The 22,644-nt window shown below is 37.6% G+C and overlaps 1 protein-coding gene across 1 annotated transcript in view; it reads left to right on the forward strand.

Annotated features, from left to right (window-relative positions):
* Positions 1 to 22,644, forward strand: part of LOC136858508 (uncharacterized) — a 144,577-nt gene that overhangs the window by 60,820 nt on the left and 61,113 nt on the right. The window contains exons 5-6 of the mRNA XM_067138105.2: positions 12,983 to 13,121; positions 14,296 to 14,492. Coding sequence (XP_066994206.2) covers positions 12,983 to 13,121; positions 14,296 to 14,492 — 336 coding nt within the window. The remainder of the gene's footprint in view (positions 1 to 12,982; positions 13,122 to 14,295; positions 14,493 to 22,644) is intronic.

Below are 22,644 nucleotides of genomic sequence, written 5' to 3' on the forward strand. Positions count from 1 at the left end.
AGAAAGCGGGGGAGGAGCAGTCGGGGCTTTGGAGGGGAATGTAGGGTGGGGGATGCTGGATTCTGAGGCAGAGTTTATGGCAGAGGGTATCGATGGAAGTTTGATCAGTGAGAGAGAGAGAGGAGGGTTCTCTAGGCCTTTGTTTAGATCAGTTTGGTAGGAGGGCCAGTCGGCTTTGGAGAAATTAGCAATGAGGATTGGGGCAGGGGGTGCTGGCCAGGGGTTTGAGGATGGGATTTGGAGGCGGACTGGGAGGTGGTCGCTTCCTATGCTAGGGAGTAGTTGGATGTTGAGGATGTGGGCTATTATAGCATCTGGGGTGGTATTTGAGGTGGGACGGGTGTGGCCAGGTATAGGGATTAAGGAGCAGTCTCTATTACTTACGAGGTTTAGGAGATTATTCATTTCACTGCGGGTTCTAAAAGTGAGGTTCAGGTCGGCTAGTAGTAGGATGTGGGGAAAGTTACGCTCAGGTAGGTTATGAAGTCTAGAGGAAGGGAGACGTGAGACCGGTGGTATATGGTGGCTAGGTGTAGGATCCTGGAACGGAAGTAGACTGTGATGGCTAGGGATTTGGGGAAAGAGAGCGGGTGGGGTGGAGTGTGGGTGAGGATGGGGATGGGGAGCGATGTGCAGGTGGCTATTGCGGCTCCACCTTGGCCCTTATCAATGGGGTGGTCTGCTGTGTGAATAGTGAAGCTGGGCAGACTGGTGGGGGCGTAGCATGGTTTCATTGAGAATGATTATGTGGGAGGGATTTTGGGTGGTGAAGGCTTTGAGGTGTAGGTGTTTGGACTGGAAGGAGTGGATATTAAGGAAGATGATGGAGATGGGTTCCAGATGCCGGGATCTTCTTGTAGGAATAGGGTCTATGGTTAAACAAGGGTCTCGAGGCGGGTGAAGTGGAAGTGGGTGTTGAGGCCAGAGTGGGAGGTCTGGAAGTGGACGTTTAGGGTTTGGTTGGTAGCAGCCTGCAGTTGGGATAGGACTAGGGAGCGGTGGTAGGGATGAATGTTGAGGAGGGAGATAATTAGGAATCAGATGATATCTTCGAGGGTAGGGGCTGGAAAGAAAGATTAGGAGGGTAGTGTTGGGGCATCTCAGGTGGTTGGGGGTGGGCTTTGCACTTAGAGGAGTACAACTTTTATTATAATTTGGATCCACCTTATTCAATACATAAAAACTGTTGTTTAGATGAAATTACAACATATATTTCAATCAGAACTAGTTTCAATGCCCTTTTTGCGTCATCATCAGCTGATATAGGTTCTTGGAAAAATTGGCAATCACATAAGTTTATCTACGTTAAATTGAACACAATTCAGAGTCGCTATCCATGATAGTAGGATACTAGGATTGCTCCATTACAGTGACTATCCGTGATAGTAGGATACTAGGATTGCTCCATTACAGTGACTCTGAAGATTTTATTGAATTATTTTAATACGATTCTACGTCACGTTTTAAGAAGTGTGTTAAATTAAGCTAATGTTTCTTCAAGACTATTTTATTTTTAAGTTGTTGTTCTTTTAAATCCACATTAGTTTATTAGTGATCAAACCGGTTTACATCTGTTTTCATCAATTTAAGGTCTCGGACTTGTAGAAAATATGGACTTTGAAACGGTATAAACAGTATAATTGTAACACAGTTTTAGGTTGTTAATATGGTTTTAAATTGTGTTCAATTTGACGTAAATAAACTTATGTGATTGCCAATTTTTCCAAGAACCTATATCAGCTGATGATGACGCAAAAAGGGCGTCGAAACTAGTTCTGATTGAAATATGAAATATGAAATGTGAAATATATGTTGTAATTTCATCTAAACAACAGTTTTTATCTATTGAATAAGGTGGTTCCGAATTATAATAAAAGTTGTAATCTTGGTTCAATACGGACAAACAATGAAATTTATTAATTGAACTTAGAGGAGTAGGTGGGGTGGGATTCTCCACAGGTGTTGCATTTGGGGGGGGGGAGCTGCACGTTGGGGCATTGGGAGGTGGTGTGGGACTGCGAGAAGTGGCTGCACACCAGATGTTCGGCGGTGCAGTGTGCAGTATCATGTTTGTTATAAGATAGGAAGCGCTCTCATTGAATAGGTTGAGGGGCGGGGGTACGGGAGGGTTCCACCTGGTGGTGGTGCCTGAATATAGAAACCCCACCTTCCAGGATGCAATCCACATCCTGGGAGGTGAGGAGGATGATTCGGACCATGAAGGTTGGGCCTGAGTTGTTCTTAATCCGGAAGGCCTTCCTTACCAGAATGCCCTCCACATTTAATTCTTGGATTATAGTTTCTTCAGAAATGTCGGGGTCTATCCCATGGATATCGCAACTAAAGAGGCTGTGTCATGGGGGTGGGGTGGGGGTGGGGGTGGGGTTTTAGTTATGTGGGGGGTGAGAGGGGTTTTAATGGGGGGAAGCTGAACCGAGTTGGGAAGCGCCGATTGAGTTGGTGAATTTCAAAAATAATAATGGTGTTCACTAATCTACCTATTCAATACTTTATTTCCACTTAAAGTGGTTACATAAACACAATAACACTTATTTGGGACATGCTTCACCCTTAAATTAGGGCATCTTCAGCCTAAAATAATCTTCAAAAGTACATATAATAAACAAATAGAAGCTAAAATATTAGCTAGTTACTAAAATTTGGTACATACAATGTGAATATTGATTCATTAATAAAAACGTGTTAATGGAACACTGTCAATGATCATACTAAAACTATCTTGTCAGAGACTAAAACTTCCATTAAAAATATGTAATTCCAATTAAAATGGTTCAAATAAAAATGTTTGTTTTTCACCAATGTGATAATGAGTATATTGCCAACAAAATGAGGGCATAAACATAAGCACAAAAACGTAGGTCATGTACACAACATGTCCAAGGCCACTAAAAAAGTCATAAGCATGAAGGTATTAAAACATTCAAAGGTAGATATAAGTAAAGGTGAAACTGAAACATCAGTTGAATTATCGTAGAAGAAGTGGCCCTTTGTACAGGTAGGAAATATTATCAGAGACCTTTGTCGAGAAATGCCGGTAGATTCTGGAATAATGTTCAGTGTTTGTTGTAAGTTGTTACTTGTTATCTACCGTTGCGTTAGTAACCGCCCTTCTGTTGGCTCTGAGTCTCATATCATAACTGTATAATATAATAATCCCATTTATGTGATTACCCCAATGAAGTTCTTTCCTTATGTTAATACCTAGGTACTTACAGTGATCCCCATAAGGAACTTTCACTCCATCAACGCACTAACTCAAACTGAGAGGACTTTTCCTATTTGTGACACTCACAACCTGACTTTTAACCCCGTTTATCACCATACCATTGCCTGCTGTCCATCTCACAACATTATTGTGGTCGTTGGTTTCATTCGGACGAGAAATTGCAAGAGTAGATGCGGTTGTGGATCCGTTAGCAACCTACCTCTTTCTAAAAAAGTGGAATTGATCGTCTTGTCTCCCAGTGGGATGAATGTATTAACGCTTTTGGTAATTACTTTTGAATAAAACCATTCCATGGTCCCGTTGTAGCAGATGTTTGGTTTTCATTTGACTGCCACTTATATATTAAAGATACAATTCATTATACAGTCTAATTGCAAGACTTCAATTAATATCCTTACTAGTTCTTTTAAAACTTAATTCCACTAGTCTCTATCATAAATTCAATATCAATCATTAAACTGTGGTTATTACTGAAGACCTTTTTGTAATTAATATTGCAGTCTTACATAATGGTGACAGAGATCACATTTCTGCTCCTGCAAACCAATGAAAATTGTATTTGTTATCGGAATTAAGAATTCGCCGACAGCATAAAATATTTAATTGAAGTAAAATATAGAAAAAATGCATACAGTAAAAACTTCGGCCACTTCCTCGCATATTTTAAAAATGAAAATGTGAAATATTACGTCTAATTTTCTGAAAAATATAATATAAGTTCTGTCAAGTTTCTTCTTCTTCTTCTTCTTCTTCTTCTTCTTCTTCTTCTTTTATGACCACATAGGATCACTTTAGTCAGTCCGTCGTTCAGGTCTCTTTGAAGGGATTGTTCGGGCTTTGCGGTCCTCCCAGTACTTCTTCAGACGCTCCGATCTTCGTGCCCTTTCCTCAGTTGAAAGTGTGCGTGTTGTTGGTTTGTTTTGTGTAAGGGTAAAGGGGAGGTTTGTATTCTTGAGTTTTGTATTCAATTTTATCTTATTTTTGGTGTCTTCTGTTGTAAGGCCTATTTCCTTCAGATCCTCTCTTATTTCTCTGATCCATTTACATCCTGTTGTGGTATTTTTTGAGACGAGATTGTGTTGTACTAGTTGTTTCAGAAGTCTCGAGTCCTGCATCCTCATGATATGTCCAAAGAATCCCAGTCTCCTCTTACGCATAGTATCTGTAATGGGTTCTAGCTCTTTGTACACGACTTTGTTAGGTATTAACCGCCACTGTCCATCTTTCTGATATTTTTTGTTGATACAGGTTCTTCATTCATTATTCATTATTCATTATTCTTTATTCATTTTAAATATGAACATAATTCAAATTGTTATTCAGTAATGAATTATGATTATCAAAAGAGTGGCCGGAGTTACCCCATGTTTTGGGATAACTTCAGCCGCCATATAAATAACTCAAGAAATGAAGTTTTCTTCGATGTAGTGTTACTTCGGCCATTGAGAATAGTTTTTAAAACCTGCAGAATGCCCAGTATCAACAATCGCAAACAAATTAAAATGATTTGTGGTGAAAGAGATATATAGTAATCACATTCACATTTTCCCCAAAGAGGACACTATTTTATTTAGCTTAAGCGTACAAGCATTGTATGATATTACAAATTACATGTTGCATTGCATAAATATTTGTAATGGTACAAAAGATAATAAATAAAAGGTACAAAAATCATAAAGCCCAATTGTATGGAGAGAAAAGGAGGTCAGAAAGAAGCAATCTTGTAGACCGTCCTCATACAACACTGTCTTCTAAATTAGAAAATATCTGGGCCGTCAGTCAAGTTCTTAAATGTGTATCATTCATGTCAGCTGATATCTGTCTACTAATCATTGAAAATGGGAACCGTCTTTCCCCTCCCTGTTGCGATAAACTTCCCCATTTATTGTTATTGTGCCTTTATTAATCTCTTCTAAAGTGTTCTTGAAGTAAACAGGATTGTAATTACAATACCCCTGACTGCATAATGTTTTGCTCTATGTTCTTGGCATGGCCAAAGTTACCCTGGAAGAGGACAACTTTTATCACAAAACTATTCCCTGGAAAACCTATTTGAATAAAAGGCATCAAGTTTTGTTCATCAGTTACCAGATGTACTTACATTTTGACCCCATAAACCACTGGAATGGAGAATCGAATGCTGGGGCTGGGGATCAGTTTGTTTTCTGCTGTTACTAGACAAGACAATATTCAGGGCTGCGCAAAAAATCTATTGACTCAACAATGAGCCTGCCAGCATTCTTTGGATTACCGAGTGTTGATAGAGCATTCTATTGTATGTGCATTTTAGTTGTTGCAAGTGGTTCATCTTTCTCACTAGAGGAGGCAGGAGAAAATAAGTGTTGCTATTTGTCAGTGGCCAAAGTTACCCTGTATGGCCGAAGTTACCCCACTTTACGGTACCTCTTATTCTCCATTTATCTCAACATTTTTGTGTCCAGCAGTGTTTGCTGCTATGCTATGCTTCACAGTTACCTTAACTTTGCACACTTTTCAGAAGAGGATTTTTTCTTTGGTAGAGAAGCATTTCTCTCCCCAAACTCTTTAATGCAATTTTTTAATTTAACACTTTCTTTAGGTATCCTTACATCAGCTCTGTCGCTGTTAATGTAACTCTGAAGCCTTGAAAATTGTCTCCGTTGAAATTTTTAGAAAGGTGTGCGGAGAAAGATAATTTAGGCACTGCCTGAAGTGGTGACGAGCTACAAGTGCTAAGACAGATAAGAAGATAAGCCCTTGTGTTATTTACTTATCTTTTAACTGGGGTGACATTCCATTGGACATAAATACCCACACCACAAGTCTCACTCTAAAGGAAGTTATTCTAAAACTAGTGATGTAAACTAAGATGAAATACAATACGCGTCAGTGTCCTGTAAATCTCGCCCAATGAAATTCACACCCATTAGGGTTCGTATACCTACTATACACATGTCAATCAAACCTATTCTTGGAAGTGTGGTGCCCTGTAAACAGCGCTCACTTTAATCCATACCTTCAATCAAACGTATTCTTGAACTGAAAGTTTCGTATTTCAATATGTTTGAAACTGATTCGCATGACATTTTATCCAGGATTTGGACTGACTAAACAGCAAAAATACATAACAATATTTGCGCCTAGAGTTAGCTCTTTCATTCTTAAAAGCTACTATTTACATTATATGCCTACATTTTTATTTACATTATTCAAACATTATTTACATATATATTTAACTTTTAATATTTTTTTATGTTTATTTTAATTATTGCAAGTTTTGTAAGTAGGAGATGGTCTTCAAGCAATCTCTGATATTGCCATTCTTCTCATACATAACTTATTTTCCTAATCTTCTGTATAATTTCATGTCAGTTTTCCTTTGTTTCCCTTCCATATTCAACTCTGCCCTCATTAGTCCACACACACTAAAAGCCATACGCCATTTCATTTCATTTATTCATACATGTTTCACGCACAAAATACACTCGCTTCATCAGTTCCTTGATATTTGTAAGTAAGTTGGACTTTAATAATCACTGACAGTACATTTTGCACTTAAAATATGATCATAAAAATTAAATGATGAAATATGACCAAAGCAGTAAAAATGATAAAATATGTATTTATAAGTCCTATAAGATAAGGCTACATATGCTCAGAAACATCCAGTTTGTGCTAAATTTCAATAAATAGCCAAAATGGAAGATGGGAAAAAAATACAACATTTCCTGAACATCTGAACTCTAATCATAATTCATTAAAATTGTTAATGATTATGCAGATTACGTTGTACTTATTCATTCTTCATCTTCTTATATATTGTTACATGCCAGCCCATCGTGGTCCCTTTTGGTACATCTTTTTTTTTTTTTTTTTTTTTTTTTGCTATTTGCTTTACGTCGCACCGACACAGATAGGTCTTATGGCGACGACGGGATAGGAAAGGCCTAGGAATGGGAAGGAAGCGGCCGTGGCCTTAATTAAGGTACAGCCCCGGCATTTGCCTGGTGTGAAAATGGGAAACCACGGAAAACCATCTTCAGGGCTGCCGACAGTGGGGCTCGAACCCAGTATCTCCCGAATACTGGATACCGGCCGCACTTAAGCGACTGCAGGTACATCCTTGAAGGATCTAGTAAGTCAGCTGACTGGGGAGCTCCCAGCCAACCAGTAAATACACCAGAATAGAAGAAGGAAGTAGCAGGTGTGATAAACTACTCCAAGAATAGTAAGGCTTGTGGCCCAGACAATATTTGTGATGAGCATGTCAAAATTGCTCTCCCTATATTAAAAGAAGCAATTACATATGTTTTAAACCAATACCTTAAGCAAGGAATGTTTCCAAACAACTGGAAAAAGTCTACAATTAAAATAATATACAAAGGTAAGGGAAGTACCGAGGATCCAAATGCCTATAGAGGCATTGCCCTCGAATGCACACTGTTTAAAATCCTAACAAGGCTCCTATGTCAATGTCTGATCAGTGAATTGGATGCTCAGCTACCAGAGGCACAATTTGGTTTCAGAAGAGACAGGAGTACAACACAGGCCATAAAGTGTCTACAGGATGATATGGAAGAAGATATAGCAACAACAGGGGGCAAGCTATGTGCTATCTTCATTGACTTCTCAAAAGCTTTTGATTCTATCAGTCAAATACAAATTAATGAGAAAGAATGCAGTGCCTCAAGCAAATAATTCAGAAAATACCAACCTCAAACTGCATAGAAATTACAATTTCCAGACAATACGGCATCGTAGAGGGCCTTCATTATTACCTGCCACTACCAATTCTGTCAACTTATCTGCAATTTGTAGAGAAATTAAGTGCAAAGAAGAGAGACATATGGAGCAAATTTTACTCAACGGACGTAATGAGTAATTGGGAGATAGTGGGTTCAAGCCCCACTGTCGGCAGCCCTGAAGATGGTTTTCCGTGGTTTCCCCATTTTCACACCAGGCAAATGCCGGGGCTGTACCTTAATTAAGGCCACGGCCACTTCCTTCCCATTCCTAGGCCTTTCCTATCCCGTTGTCACCATAAGACCTATCTGTGTCGGTGCAACGTAAAGCAACTTGCAAAAAAAAAAAAAAAAACCCGGATGTAATGCTCTACAAAGACTGGCAAGGAAGAGGATACAAGCTCAGACATTTGGTTACATGCTTTGCCATAGATGGCTTTCATTTGTAAGTTGTGTAAAACCAAGAAGTTCCATCAACCAGTCACGGACTGTGTTTGTGAACGTTGTGACAAGATCTGTGAAAGATACCGTGCTATGATTTGTACTTGTCGGCATGAATCTCTAACAGCATTTTGCAAAGATGAATAATGTGATTTTATTATTAATGCAAATTCCTTTTTGGCCATTGGCTGCAATAAAATGTATTATTATTTGTCTTGCTTCCCCATGCCTTTCTGCGAGGTGCAGCGAGAATGTTCTGTCTCTAGCCACACTGCTAATATTCTGGTACACATCACCCGAGCTATAAAAAGGAGGAACCACAAATAGTCAGTCAATTTTGGACTCGCATTGGAGTCCAGAGTTGGACTCGATGTGTTGGGGTTTGGTGGCTGGGCTGAGGCAACAGTTGTAGTGTCAGAGTGTCGAGTGAGTAGCTGGACTGAAGACAGCTGCTGTCTACTGTCATCATGGTATCGTCAGGTACAGGATGGAGTACTGTGTGTGTGTGTGCTCTTCTGTGGACTGAGGACTGTCATAGAGTCAGCAACTGGAGCAGCTATCATGGATGTAATTGGAACAGTGTTAATGGTCATTTTTGTGAGAGTATTGTCCTGCTGGGTAGGACTGTTGAGCTGTTGCTGTATAGTTGTTCTTTGTGTTTGACTGTATGAATAACCAGAATTTCTCTGGAGTTGCACCAAGGAACAGTCATTATGTGTTATGTGGTGAGTAGCGTTAAGTTCAAACCAAGCTGTCTGTATGCACGTGTAGTGTGGGGTGACTGGACTCATGAGCACAAGTGAAAGACCTGTCAGTTAGGATTATAGCCTCCTTCAGGTAAAAACTGTCCAGCTGGAATCGTGCTGTGAGAGACGAGTGTGTTCATTCATGGTTGAATAGAATTGTGTGTTCACATATATGTGTATGCATTTCTCGGGTCATCCTGAAATAAAGTAGAGTGATAAAATTGACTGGGTTTTATTCATAACAATGTAGAAGGGATAGGAACATGAATAAGAACAGCTAATAAGGTATACACGAGGACAGGTCAGCATCACTAAGAGAGAAATACACACTGGCCGTCTTCAAATAGACTTTCTGGATATGACTTCATGACTTGATTTGTCACTTGTCTGCTCCTTTCCATTACTTATTGTAATGTGAAGGTGGGTAGGTAAATAAACACACAACCGGTAGTGTTTAACCTAAGTTTTATGAACTAACTAATAATTGTTTATACAAGTACACAGGCACACGATTACACCAGTTTATGCTCTCTCTCTGCTCTCACAGTTCAGTCACACCAATATTCTCTCTATCACTTACCACTAAACAGTCACACTACACGTTCTACAACTGTCACTGAGACCATAGGGCAGTTCAGAATCACACTTACTGTACACTATCACTATCATGCTCGCAGAGTTCACAGCTTCCACTCGTGCAACACATTTCTCTATGTGATACACAGTCCGTACATTCACAGCAGTCTTCCTTCACTGTCTTGTCGCTCAGCTGCTCTGTCCCGCACTCATTGTCAATTCCTGCACACAGTACCAAAGGCTCTCAGTTTTCACTGTCCACTGACTGATCCAGAGCTTACAGCTGCACTCACTCAGCTGAACTTCTGACAGAACTGAACTGTCTCGATCGCTGGCAGAACTAAACCCAAACTGAACTACTGAAGCTTGTTCAGCATGCCTTAAATAGGGAGGCCAGCCCTTCCAGGTACTTAATAATAGTAGAAGTCCCTGGAGACTCTGGAACCCAAAAGCTCAGATTTCCCCTTCTCATTCTTTCTCATGCCATCAGGGGGAGGTCTGCAGTGAGATCACAAATTGGTAGCAAAGGGGCTGGCCTTGCGCTCTTGGCTTGTCTCTGACTGGTGGTAGCAGTGGCAAGCAGTGGAGCCCTAACTAGGTGAAGTCACTCGCAGCTGGATCCTACCAAGGCCTTACAAAGAAGTGGCAAACAGCATAGTGTTGACCAGGTGTTTTCTTTTCCTCTTCTTTTCTGTTTGTCCTGTGTTCCTAGTCTTTTACCACCCGTATTCATCATCTTTTTGATTCTTACCTTTTTCTGTCTTTATGCAGCTTTCTTCTTATTCCATACTTTCCACATCAATGGATGGACAGTAGAAGATTTAGGATTGATAAGGCAAGAGCCCTTCACATCTAAGCATCCATTGGTAACACTCTGTAAACTCACTTGTTGCTTTATGATACATGCCCACTGCAGTAGCATGAAGTCCTTCCTCAGTTGCTATTTTTGGCATACTGATGTCTCATGATTTCCAAGTGTAAACCTTCTCTTTCAAATCACACCACAAGCAATAGCCATAGTCTGTGGGTTGGGTGAGTACGCTGGTAATTTGGTCAGCCCTCTCCTTCCCAACCATCTGTCTAGCAGCTTGCAATTAAAAATTTCTTTCTCTAAAATATTTTAGTGAGGGAGTACACCATCCTGTTGGAATAAGTAATATTTGTCTTCATTGCATTGTATCACTGGTATCTTAAGTTGATGAAGGATATTAGTACACTAATCGTCATTGACAGCCTCCTCCAAAATTTGCATTCCTAACAATCCTTCCTTTCCAATCATTGCCAAAATTGTGAGCAATTCACATTTTAAACATGTCTCTTCAATTACTCGAGGATTCTGTCTTGCAAAATAATGACAATTGTGTTGATTAACAGATCTGTTCATATGGAATACAGAGTTAGCAGGAAAAAGCTATTTTTGAAATCAGGATTTGTGATTTTTCACAATTCCCTTAAATCAAATTCACTCATTTCCAACCACCTGTCAGGATCATCCTTATTCAGTTTGCAGAGATAATTTGGAGGAACGAATCTTCTTAAGTCTCCAAACAGATGACTCCCTGGTTCGACTGATATCAAGCTCGCATGCACCTGGTGGGTCTTCTTTCTTGATGCTTGTTATCAGTCATTTTCCCTTCTTTTCCATACTCGATGGCAGCAATGCTACTTTGAAATCATGTCTCACCAGTCTTGTGGCCTCACGATCTTTCTGGAATTCATTTGCCATTGCTTCAACTGTAACTTGCTACCACATGCTCAGTACCACCTTAACTAATGATGTAAACTAAAGCACGTGACTCTTAACTGAAATGAACAAATTAAGTTCCAAGGTATCTGCACCATTCATCATTTCCCTTTGTAATAGACAGAAATATACTACATTTACTTCAAATGTGTAGCCATATTTCTGAATGTTTAATTCATGTCCACCATGGAAGAGGTCCTTGGTATATCTAAAACCTATAGTTATTGTGTTATTAAGTTATAAATAATAATAATAATAATAATAATAATAATAATAATAATAATAATAATAATAATAATAATAATAATAATAATAATAATAATAATAATAATAATAATAATAATAATGCTTATGGCTTTACGTCCCACTAACTACTTTTACGGTTTTCGGAGACGCTGAGGTGCCAGAATTTTGTCCCGCAGGAGTTCTTTTACATGCCAGTAAATCTACTGACACGAGGCTGACGTATTTGAGCACCTTCAAATACCACCCGACTGAGCCAGGATCGAACCTGCCAAGTTGGGCTCAAAAGGTCAGCGCCTCAACTGTCTGAGCCACTCAGCCAAGCTTATCAAGTTATGGAACTTGAAGTTTTCTTCTAGGGCAGTCCTCCACAATATACTTAATGATTGCTCTGTGTCACAAGAACATAAATTACCCTTCTTGAATCGTGAACTCATCTGAATTTTGATTGTCTCCTATATCATACTCAAACCCCCTGTGGGTGGGGGCAGTAGAATAACACCCACTGTAACCCCTGCCTGTCGTAAGAGATGACTAAAAGGGGGCTCCAGGGGCTTTTAACTTGGGAGAGTGGGTTGGCAACCACAGGGCCCTTAGCTGTGTCCTGGCATTGCTTCCACTTACTTGTGCCAGGCTCCTCACTTTCATCATTTCTGACCCCAACGGTATTAGAGCACTTGAGGTCTAGAGAGTCTTTCATTTTCACGCCCTTCATGGCCCTTGTCTTCCATTGCCTGATACCTTCATTTTTCGAAGTGTCGGATCCCTTCCATTTTTTTCTCTCTGATTAGTGTTATATAGAGGACGGTTGCTTAGTTGTACTTCCTCTTAAAACAAAAATTATCACCACCACCACCACCACCACCACCACCACCACCACCACCACCACCACCACCACCACCACCACCACCACCACCACCATCATCATACTCAAAACATGGTCATCAGAGGTTATTGCTTTTGAGGTGTTCATTATTTTGAGAGTTTGCCTATGGCCATTCTCACTGAAATTCCATCCTTAAGTTTATTCCCCTTTAACAATTGAACTGCTTCATAGTATAGTGATTTTCCATAGATATTGATCACTTATTGCAAGTTATCAAATTGATGAAGTTATGCAGAGAAGGTACACGATTTAAGTGTAGGAGAGCCAAAAATAAAACAGGTATTGTACTGTTTACAGTATCAAATGTTTGCAGTAGTAGGTATGTTCTCTTATATTTGATGGTTTAACTTATATTTCTGGTTTGAATATTCACTGTAGAACACTTCAGCAAGTCAACTGTACAGTGTGTACAACATCGCAGTTATGGATTGCTTCACTGTCTACAAATACTGCAACTTAAAAACTTCAGTGAAGTGCAAGATTATTTAACAAATCTTTTACTGGATGGAGAGTGTAGGTATGTTATGATCAAGTATTTCCATTTTATTTTATTTTAGCTTGGGTTGAGCAGAAAACAACATTTATCAGGACAGTATATAATACTGTTTCTGACAAGCACTATACTGTTAGTAGATTTGATTATTATAGGGATTAGGTCTAGTGTAGGAAGGAGCAGGTGAGCCTAAGATAGACATTTTTATGATCACAAATTCAGCAGCAGGGTCAACACAAAAGATTGTGTGGTATTCATGGAGGTCTCGAAGCCAGAGTTGAAGTATGATTATAGTATATGAGAAGGTAACGGATAAGTGTGAGGAAAAATATGGAATTGAATAGAAATGAAACAGGTCATCTATATTTCTATACTAGTATGAAATTATCAAATTCATTCTGTAGAACTATTCTTGTTAGGGTAAAGGTATAGATCTATAACACAACTAACTCTAAATTCACATTAATGACAGGTGAGAAGGGAGACAGGACAGGTATGAATGAATAAAATGGCAAAATTCTCCATCTTCACGCTGCTCTCTTATAGAGGGGTTCTCAAGCCCAGTTCTTCTAAATCTTTCTCAGCTCTTGATGTGCCAGCGTGACTTATGACCTAATATTACCTTTGCATTACAGAGTTATATTCCCTCACATTAATTTTGATAAAGTGTGAATTCTTTATAAACTACAGATCAGGACACAAAAGCAACATAGAGAGTTCCAGTGCTGGCTATTAGGCTAACTAATGAGCAGTATGTGACCTTAGAAAGGTGGGAATCAGGAGGATTGAGAATCTAACAGCCAAAATAGGCTTTTATGTCCCTCATATTTCAGTACTTTGTTTTAAGTGTGATAATAAGATATTGGAAATTTAAGTACTTTAACATTTTTAGTAATATATTTGTTCTTGAATGTTAATGTTCATTGTGTAGTGTTGATTATTGTATACAGTCAATTACATAGTCTACACTTCAGTTATTCCTTTAAATAAATAACTTAAGGTGCTATATACCATACATATGGTTGTCATTAGCTCATTGATTTATCTTAGATAGGTTTAATTTTTCTGAGCATTCACAAAAGTATCCTGTACATGTTGAGCCATGTTAGATTAGTTTTTTAATCCCTCCTGGTTGAATTTCATCTTTGAATTATTTGGTGATTGTACTTTTTTTTTTTTTTTTTTTTTCCTACAACAGTACATATGATGAAGGTACAACATGCATTTTGAAGGAACTGCAACAGTGTTCTGATCAGTCTGCTGCACTAATAATGCAGAGAGAATTTGAAGAGCTCCTCAACATAAGCCCCTGTAGATACCATCAGCAACATAACAGCTCCACTGAACACCTACCAGATCAGAACATCTTTACCAGAGATATACATCAATATAATGGTAAATAGAATGCCTTTTGTTGTGGATATAATTCTTATTTTCTCATTTGAGTTTTTTTACTATTATTTATCAGTAGCATTATCTTCCTCATACTTATTTATAACCATTCATACAAACTCCATGACATAGTTTTTGATCTTTTAATGTTTTGAAAGGTGTGTGAATCCAGGGCTGGCCCCAGGGATGGACCAGGCATGCCATGGCCCAGCGCACCAAAATAATGAAAATATTCATATTATGTATTAAATGAAAAAGTTATACTTTTATAGCAAAAATCATTTCCAGCAGTTGAGTCCCTTTTTTAATTTATTTCATGGTAGGAAATGAAATACCATAAATAATTTTTTATATCATATACTTTCCATTGTATATTCTGCATTTGTTGACTATAGCCTACCTATTTCAGTGTCAAATGGAAAATGTAACATTAGTAAGTTAAAATTACGGTAATAAAAATATATCTGCGCTCTACCATGACTCAATGCTTTAGCAAACATCTCAATTGAGAGTGTTAGAAGCAAAGGGGTATTAGTAGCAAAAATATACCTCTGAGGAAAAGAGCTGCAAAGTTTGAATCTAATTGTAAATTCTGGTTGATGTTAATCAAAACATTATTAATATAAATCTGTTCTATGTAGTATTGTGCATTTGTATATGAAGTGTTAGGCAATGCCTAATAATTATTACCCTTGATATAAGAATTTTTCTTTCATGCAAGCGAGGAATCACTTGTACCATTTTACTTCCAATTCAGTCACTTGCCTGGCTCTGCGGATCAGCGATAAAGTGTCGGCCACTGGATTCAAACCTGGCAGAGGTAGTCAGATTTTTGAAAGGTGGAAAAAAAGTCCATTCAGCATTCCATGTCATATGATGTCAGTTGAAAAAGATCTCTGGTGACACATTTGGTGTTCACCCGACAAAATTAATTAAAACTCAGCCATGAGAGTTTTGGTAGGCCAAGAGTAAAATGGAAATTGATGAGTAAACAGCCAAATGGCATCAAAATGAAATGTCTGCACATGGTAGCTGTGGCCATGCTGCTACTGCTGCTGCTGCTGCTTCTTTTAAAAAATTATAGGTTTTGGTTAATGTTATGGATAATAAAAAATATCTTATACACTGTATAATGTTTTCGATTCCCAGTAGGGTCAGGAATTTTAACCATCATTGGTTCATTTCGCTGGCACGGGGGGCTGGTCGTCTTCATCATCATCACGATGACCTGCACCTGGCAAGCTGAACATGTCCTTATCACTCCCGGCACTAAAAAAGCTATATGCCATTTCATTTTTTCACTGTCACAAAATTATAAAATTTATTATAAAAAATTAATATTAAGAATCAATGATTATGTATGTATGTATGTATGTATGCATGTATGTATGTATGTATGTATGTATGTATGTATGTATGTATGTATGTATGTATGTATGTATGAACCCCAGAAGTATTCCACGACGTCATCATCATTTCGTCCTCTGTTGTCGAAGAAGACGCCAATGCAGAAGACATTATTTATCTTCTGTTGGCCATGCTTGAATGGTTTGCAAAATTCATGGTGAATTTGTACAAAATATTGTAGAAGAGACTGTAAATCATAATAGTTTACAGTGGTGATTTCTGGAAGCACTTAATACGAAGGGGTTAAAGTTAATTCACTGGTTGTTGGGTGTCCAACCGTATGTTTTTTCATGACTCCAGATCTTCATTGAGCGAGCACTTGTAGTAAAGGGTGAATAGATGATCCTTCTTTAAATGGATCCATTGAAATTTGCTGATCCCCACAACACTAATGTTTTAGGGATTCGTTCATGTTTTCATTTGAATGGAAATCTTCAATAGTCATTCTGACTATTTGAAACTCATGTGCGCCTTTACAACTTCATACACCCAGTCTTCACATTTACTACAGCTGGCTTATTACAAGTGGTTTGGAGGCAAAGAGGTATAATTTTACATCTCTCCCTTCACCGTCAGACAAAGTAACAGTTTGGTGAAGTGGTTCTGAAACAACATCCTGGATTGCAGCACTTACACTGTTTTGACACCAAACAGATTGGTTCTTCCCTTACACTTGCCACATACTAACTCCATTTCAATTACCGTTACAGTGAAACTAAAGACAGTAAAAAAGCAAATACAGTACATACATACTCATTGAGTATATAAGGGTTATGCCACATTGTTTTCAGTATTTAATTCACACATCAGGCATGTGTACATAAATACTTGATGAATTTAAAATGTATATAATTAACTTGCTGCTGTTTAGTTGAGAAACAATTCCATTTATTAATAGACTGACTTTTATACAAGTTATATAAACCAATGGGATGACAAAGTACCCAAGGGAATGAAATTAACATTATATAAACAGTATTTCATACCAATTGTATCATACAGACTAGAAAGCCTGGTAACTAATAAGAGACAAGATAGTAAGATCCAAGCAGTGGAAATGAAATTAATAAGAACATCGGTTAAAAAGACAAGAAGAGATGGAATTCAAAATATTAAAATCAAAGAAGAGCTGAATATAGAATCGTTACTACAGAACATACAGAAAGCAGGACCGACATGGTTCAGACATTTTATTGATTGACTGATTGATTGATTGATTGATTGATTGATTGATTGATTATTTATTTATTTATTTATTTATTTATTTATTTATTTATTTATTTATTTATTTATTTATTTATTTATTTATTTATTTATTTATTTATTTATTTATTTATTTATTTATTTATTTATTTATTTATTTATTTATTTATTTATTTATTTATTCATTCATTTATTTATTTATTCAGTGGCAAAGTTAGGGCTCGAGGCCCTCTCTTCCACTTAACCACATACTAATCAAAATCTTATATAAAATACTGAGATATTTAAAATAGTTAAAACTACAAAAATTAATAGAATTGAGAATAAATTTAAATACATTACTAAGTTAATACTAAAACTAATTCATACTAAAAACTCTTAATAATGACTAATCCTCAGGCATGTACACATTCATACTTCAACCATTCAGTCAGCTGTCCTCAGCAGGTAGTCTCAGGAGGTGACTTTAAATTTTTGTAAAGAGCTAGTTTCTCTGACATGAGCTGGCAGGGAATTCCATAATCTGGTGCCGGTCACTACAAACGATCTATTAATTTTTATTTGTGCGGTGCACTGGAATAGAAAGAGAGTTTCTGGAATGTGTATTTAAGTTGTGAAATGATGATAAAAAGGTGAATTTAGAAGAAATATACATGTAAAAAGAATGGGAAAGGAACGAGTAGCAAGAAGGGAATTGGAAAGAGAAGTTAAGGAAAAGAGATCAGTTCGAAGACCAAGAAGAAGGTGGATGGATCAGATTTGGAAGGACATTAGAGAAGCTGGATTGGATGTGGCGGAAGTAATGGAGCAGGAAAAGTGGAAGGAGAGAAAGGAGTGGAGGAGGCTTGTAAACCACACCCGGGCGACTGGAGTGGGACATTGATGATGATGATGATGATATATAAACCACATAAACTGAACATCATGTGGAGAGTACAGTGTTACTATTCACAGTTCAAAGAAAAATGCAGCACTGCACTTATTTTTAACTTTGTGTTGAAACCTTAACTTGAAGTATTTATAAAGATATGCAGTACTAACTTCAACAGAAGTCTCTCAATGTAGTTACTTTACTTATTTATGAACACTATTCTTTAAACTTCATATGAGAAAAAAGGAATATACTTTAACTCTTATCATTGTTGAACAAAAATGTACAAAAAGAAAAGGCTCAAAATAAAATTGTTCTACAAGTCACTTTTGATTCCATAAAAGCTTCAGATATGCCTTTGGCAGTGTTTTTGGTCATTCATTATTTCTGCCACCTGATTCTCAGTTGAAATCTGTTGAACTCCACATCTTCCTTCAGCAAGCTCCTCACGGATGAAGAAATGCTTGATGGATATATGTTTAGTTCGACAATGAAACTCAGGCTTTTGAGCCAACATTACTGCTGCTGAATTGTCAAACTGCGAAATTGGAACATGAAGCAACTATGTAACTTTGCTGAATAACTGAGCCAAATGATTTCCTTCACAGCTTCATTTGCAACTAGTTCTGCCTTGATTGTTGACATTACCACCATAGCTTTGATGCAAGCGTAATGGACTAGTATAACTTGGAAACTCTTAATGAAAATATCAAGCTTGGTTAGTAGGTGTTGTTATTATTATTATGATGATGACTTGTGAGGTGTGGCTATGAAGTTGTTTATGTCTATTATTATTATTATTATTATTATTATTATTATTATTATTATTATTATTATTATTATTGTTGTTGTTGTTGTTGTTGTTGTTTACATGGTTATGTACGGACCTTATTTGGTATAAATCATGGTCGTATTATTTGTGTATTGTATGATCTCCCTTGTGTAACAAAACATGTGAGGTTATGTCACGATACATCTGCTGTATGTATATTAATAAGAGTTTATTTAATGTAAGGACACATAATTAACAGTCTATAATTTATTATTACCTGTAAATATGATGTATAAATCTAATGTAATGTTGTGCAATGCAGGGTAATAGTCCAGAGCAACACATCTTTGTTGCTAGAATTGTATAGAACATTCTATTTAGAGACTCGAGAAGATTCGAAAAAAAACATGTTGGGTCATACTTTTCTAGAAGCCTGGCCAGGCAGGGTATATAAAGAGACGGTCGTGGGCAGTGGAGTGAAGTTGTTAGCGAGAGTTGCTAGCGAAAGTCGTTAGTCAAGTGTGTGAACTCACGTTGTGACTTTGTTGTGTTGGTAGTCGATTGACATGCTAATGTGGCAGTCTTCTTCTTCTTCTTCTTCTTCTTCTTCTTCTTCTTCTTCTTCTTCTTCTTCTTCTTCTTCTTCTTCTTCCAGTTCTTAGTGTGTTTGTAACGTGTATATAATTTAATAAATAAACAGTGTACACAATTGACAGCATCTCCTGAGTGCATCTTTGTAGTTACAACAGCTTTTCAATGGCTTAACCGCAGAATAGCTCCTCCTGCATAGTTAATGACAACCCCAGATGTTGATCAGCCTGTCTTTGAACAGCCTCCAAAATCTGAATCATTATAACAGTCTAAACGTGTACCTCTCTTCAATTTGTACAAGATTTTCCTTACATTCTCCATCCAGAAGGCTGTTGACACATGATACCTATACTTGTAGCAACACTCAGAATGGTTTGAATAGTTGTCACCATTGCAACTGGTGTTTGAATGGTTGCCATCTTTGCAACTGGTGTTTGAATGGTTGCCATCTTTGCAACTGGACTAAACGTTTGACCATAGTCAACATCTTCATGCTGAAACACTTGGCAGCAAGTCAAGTCTACTACTTATCTATGCTGCCATCTGCTTTGGTCTTCAGCCAAAAAATCCATTTACATAGTATCACCTTGGCACTCTTTGATAAATCTTCAAGTTCCCAAGTACGTCTTTGTAAGTCTTAGGAACCTCGGTCATGTTAATGATGTCCTCTGACACCATCACATACTCGTTGAATATTTTGGCTTCTTCCAAGTTGGGCAATTTCTCAATCTGACTCCTTTTTTTTTTCCATAAGTTTTCTGAACATTATTGAGTTCTACTTCTGTATCAGTTTCATAGTCCTATGAACTATCTTATCTTTTCATCGCTGTACGACTGATCTCCAACGTCTTTTAATTTGTCTTTCTTTTATCAATATACTGAACTGCCTTTTCTTCCTTTTTTCACATCTTGAAACAGTAGTTTGATATGTTCAGTACAACATCCTGGATTTTCTTCAGATTGCATAACTCTAGACCAAACAACCTTATGACACCCTTTTATCCAAATCCTGAATCGTTCAACACCATCATAGTTGATAAGATTCCTTTTCACAGCTTTCTTACCCATTTAACACTCATTGAGGGGCCATCTTGATGTGAGAAGTGTAGGCTAGAAGAAAGCCAGAGAAGTACAGAAAGAGGGAAGAAACATAAGAGAAAGATAAATACAAAAGGAGAAAGGGATCCCAACAAGATAATATAAATATTGGAAAGGTACAAACAAGTGTTAAATCAAGATACCCACTGTCCTGATGAAGCTGGGAAGTGAAACAAGATCATCGGGGATCGATAAGACAAAAATGTAAAAGAACTGGGATTGATGAGGAGAGAGCCTGTCTATTTGAAGACAGCAGTGTATGAAGATGTAGAGACTATCCTTGTCCTTTTGTGTTTCCATGTTTACCCTTGTCTCCTATTTCTGTTGCTCCCTCTTCCCATACCGACTTCCCATTGTGTTTGTTCTATTATTTATTCCTTTCCTTGTTCCTATCTTTCTATATAAAGCTTTTTAATTTTTCAAGAGCTTTTACCTGGTTTCAATGGACATAATGTTGTTGCATTCCAGCAAAACCTTCAAGAGATTCTAAAGAAATAGAAATTCATATAATTTAAAGGGATTACGATTTGGATACCATATATTAGAGGTGAGAACTATAACATAGATTACAGATCTTGTTAAAATGGGTATAAAGCAAATTGAAAATGTGATTTTAGCTCTGTAAATGATGTGGCTGCTAACCCCATATGTCATTATTTATGTCATGAGTTTTTGTTATCATTGTGCAAATTTGTCTGATTATCAGTGCATCTGAAGAAAGTCTCAAAAATTCTGCCATTAGTAGGCATATAGGAACTGAACTAGAGTATAGTCCAGTGTATGGGACCCTCACCAGGATTACTTGATTTAAGAACTGGAAAAAAACCAAAGAACAGCAGCTTGATTTGTTCTGGGTGATTTCCGACAAAAGAGTAGCATTCCAGAAATGTCGCAAAGTTGGGGCTGGGAAGAATTGACAGAAAGAAGACAAGCTGCTCGACTAAGTGGTATGTAAATAAAAACTATGTTACAAGTGTTATTTTTAATATCCACCTATTCAATACAAAGAGATCTAGTAAATTAAGAATTAAATCTTATCATAAAAAGTTACAAGGGACATGTTTCGCCCATTTTAAGGGCATCATCAACCTCAAACTCACACCTGAAAGGTGAATAATCAAGATCGTGATTGTTCTTACAAATCATAAAAAGAGGATATCAATGTAGGTGTTTGTCTAACATAAAATTATTAGAATGTCGTTGGTTAAAATCGTAGTATCAGACTGCATGTCACAAGTTCACAAGATTACACTCTCTGGAGCGCTGAGTCAGTGTGCCCAAAACCTGTAGACTGTCTTAGTAGTTTTCCCAACTGAAATGAACATAGGTCATTACAATGACGTCGGTAGGAATGGCACGATTAAAAGCAATGCTTTCATATGGAATACTCGATCAAATGAAAAAAACGTGCATTTTCTCACTTTTAACGAACAATAATATGCTTCTGATCTAACAATCCAAAGTTCCAGAGCTGGAATGACCGAGCCGCAGAGAGCCGTGATCCATGAACACTCTTTGTATTTTTTCAGCGGGGGCGGGGGGGGCTGGTCGAATAGTGGAGAGTCCCGGGGCAAAAAGTATGCCCTTTTACTAATCTCTTTTCTAGGAGTACCCGATAAATTGGAAAATCTCAATTCACTCATTACACTAGCAATGGAAAAAACCATCTGACTTGGAGGCAAATTCTTCTTCCAAGCCAGAGGAGAAACCCCCTCTTCACTGCTGATTTGGAATAAAATGAATGTATAATTTAAAAAAAGTGAAGAGGAAGATGCTTTCCTAAGAAATGGCTCTTTTCAGGGTTGAATTTTGAGTTATTTAGTGAATTGTGGTGCTATAATTTGGAATAGGCCTAAATTGTAATTCTAGACCAGGTCATACTACTACTACTACTACTACTACTACTACTGCTGCTGCTGCTGCTGCTACTACTACCATGTCCTGTCAGGATCTGCGACAGATAGTAATCTACCTGCCGATGTCTACATTTAAGCCAGTCTCCTATGTTGGGTATTAGCTTTTTTGTCCATTGGCCAACATCGGTTGTGCCATTCCATCGGTCTTGCCAGTCTAGTAAGAGTTGGTTTCTCGAGGCTTTCTTTTCTTCAGCAGATATACTTGCACCCCTTTCATGCCAAAGTTTTCTCTCTACAACGAGGAGGTCAATAGGAATACTGGCAGCTACAACTTGTAAAGCTGCTGTCGAAACAGTT

The sequence above is a fragment of the Anabrus simplex genome, chromosome 1 (assembly GCF_040414725.1).
Source record: "Anabrus simplex isolate iqAnaSimp1 chromosome 1, ASM4041472v1, whole genome shotgun sequence".
NCBI classification, from domain to species: Eukaryota; Metazoa; Arthropoda; class Insecta; order Orthoptera; family Tettigoniidae; genus Anabrus; species Anabrus simplex.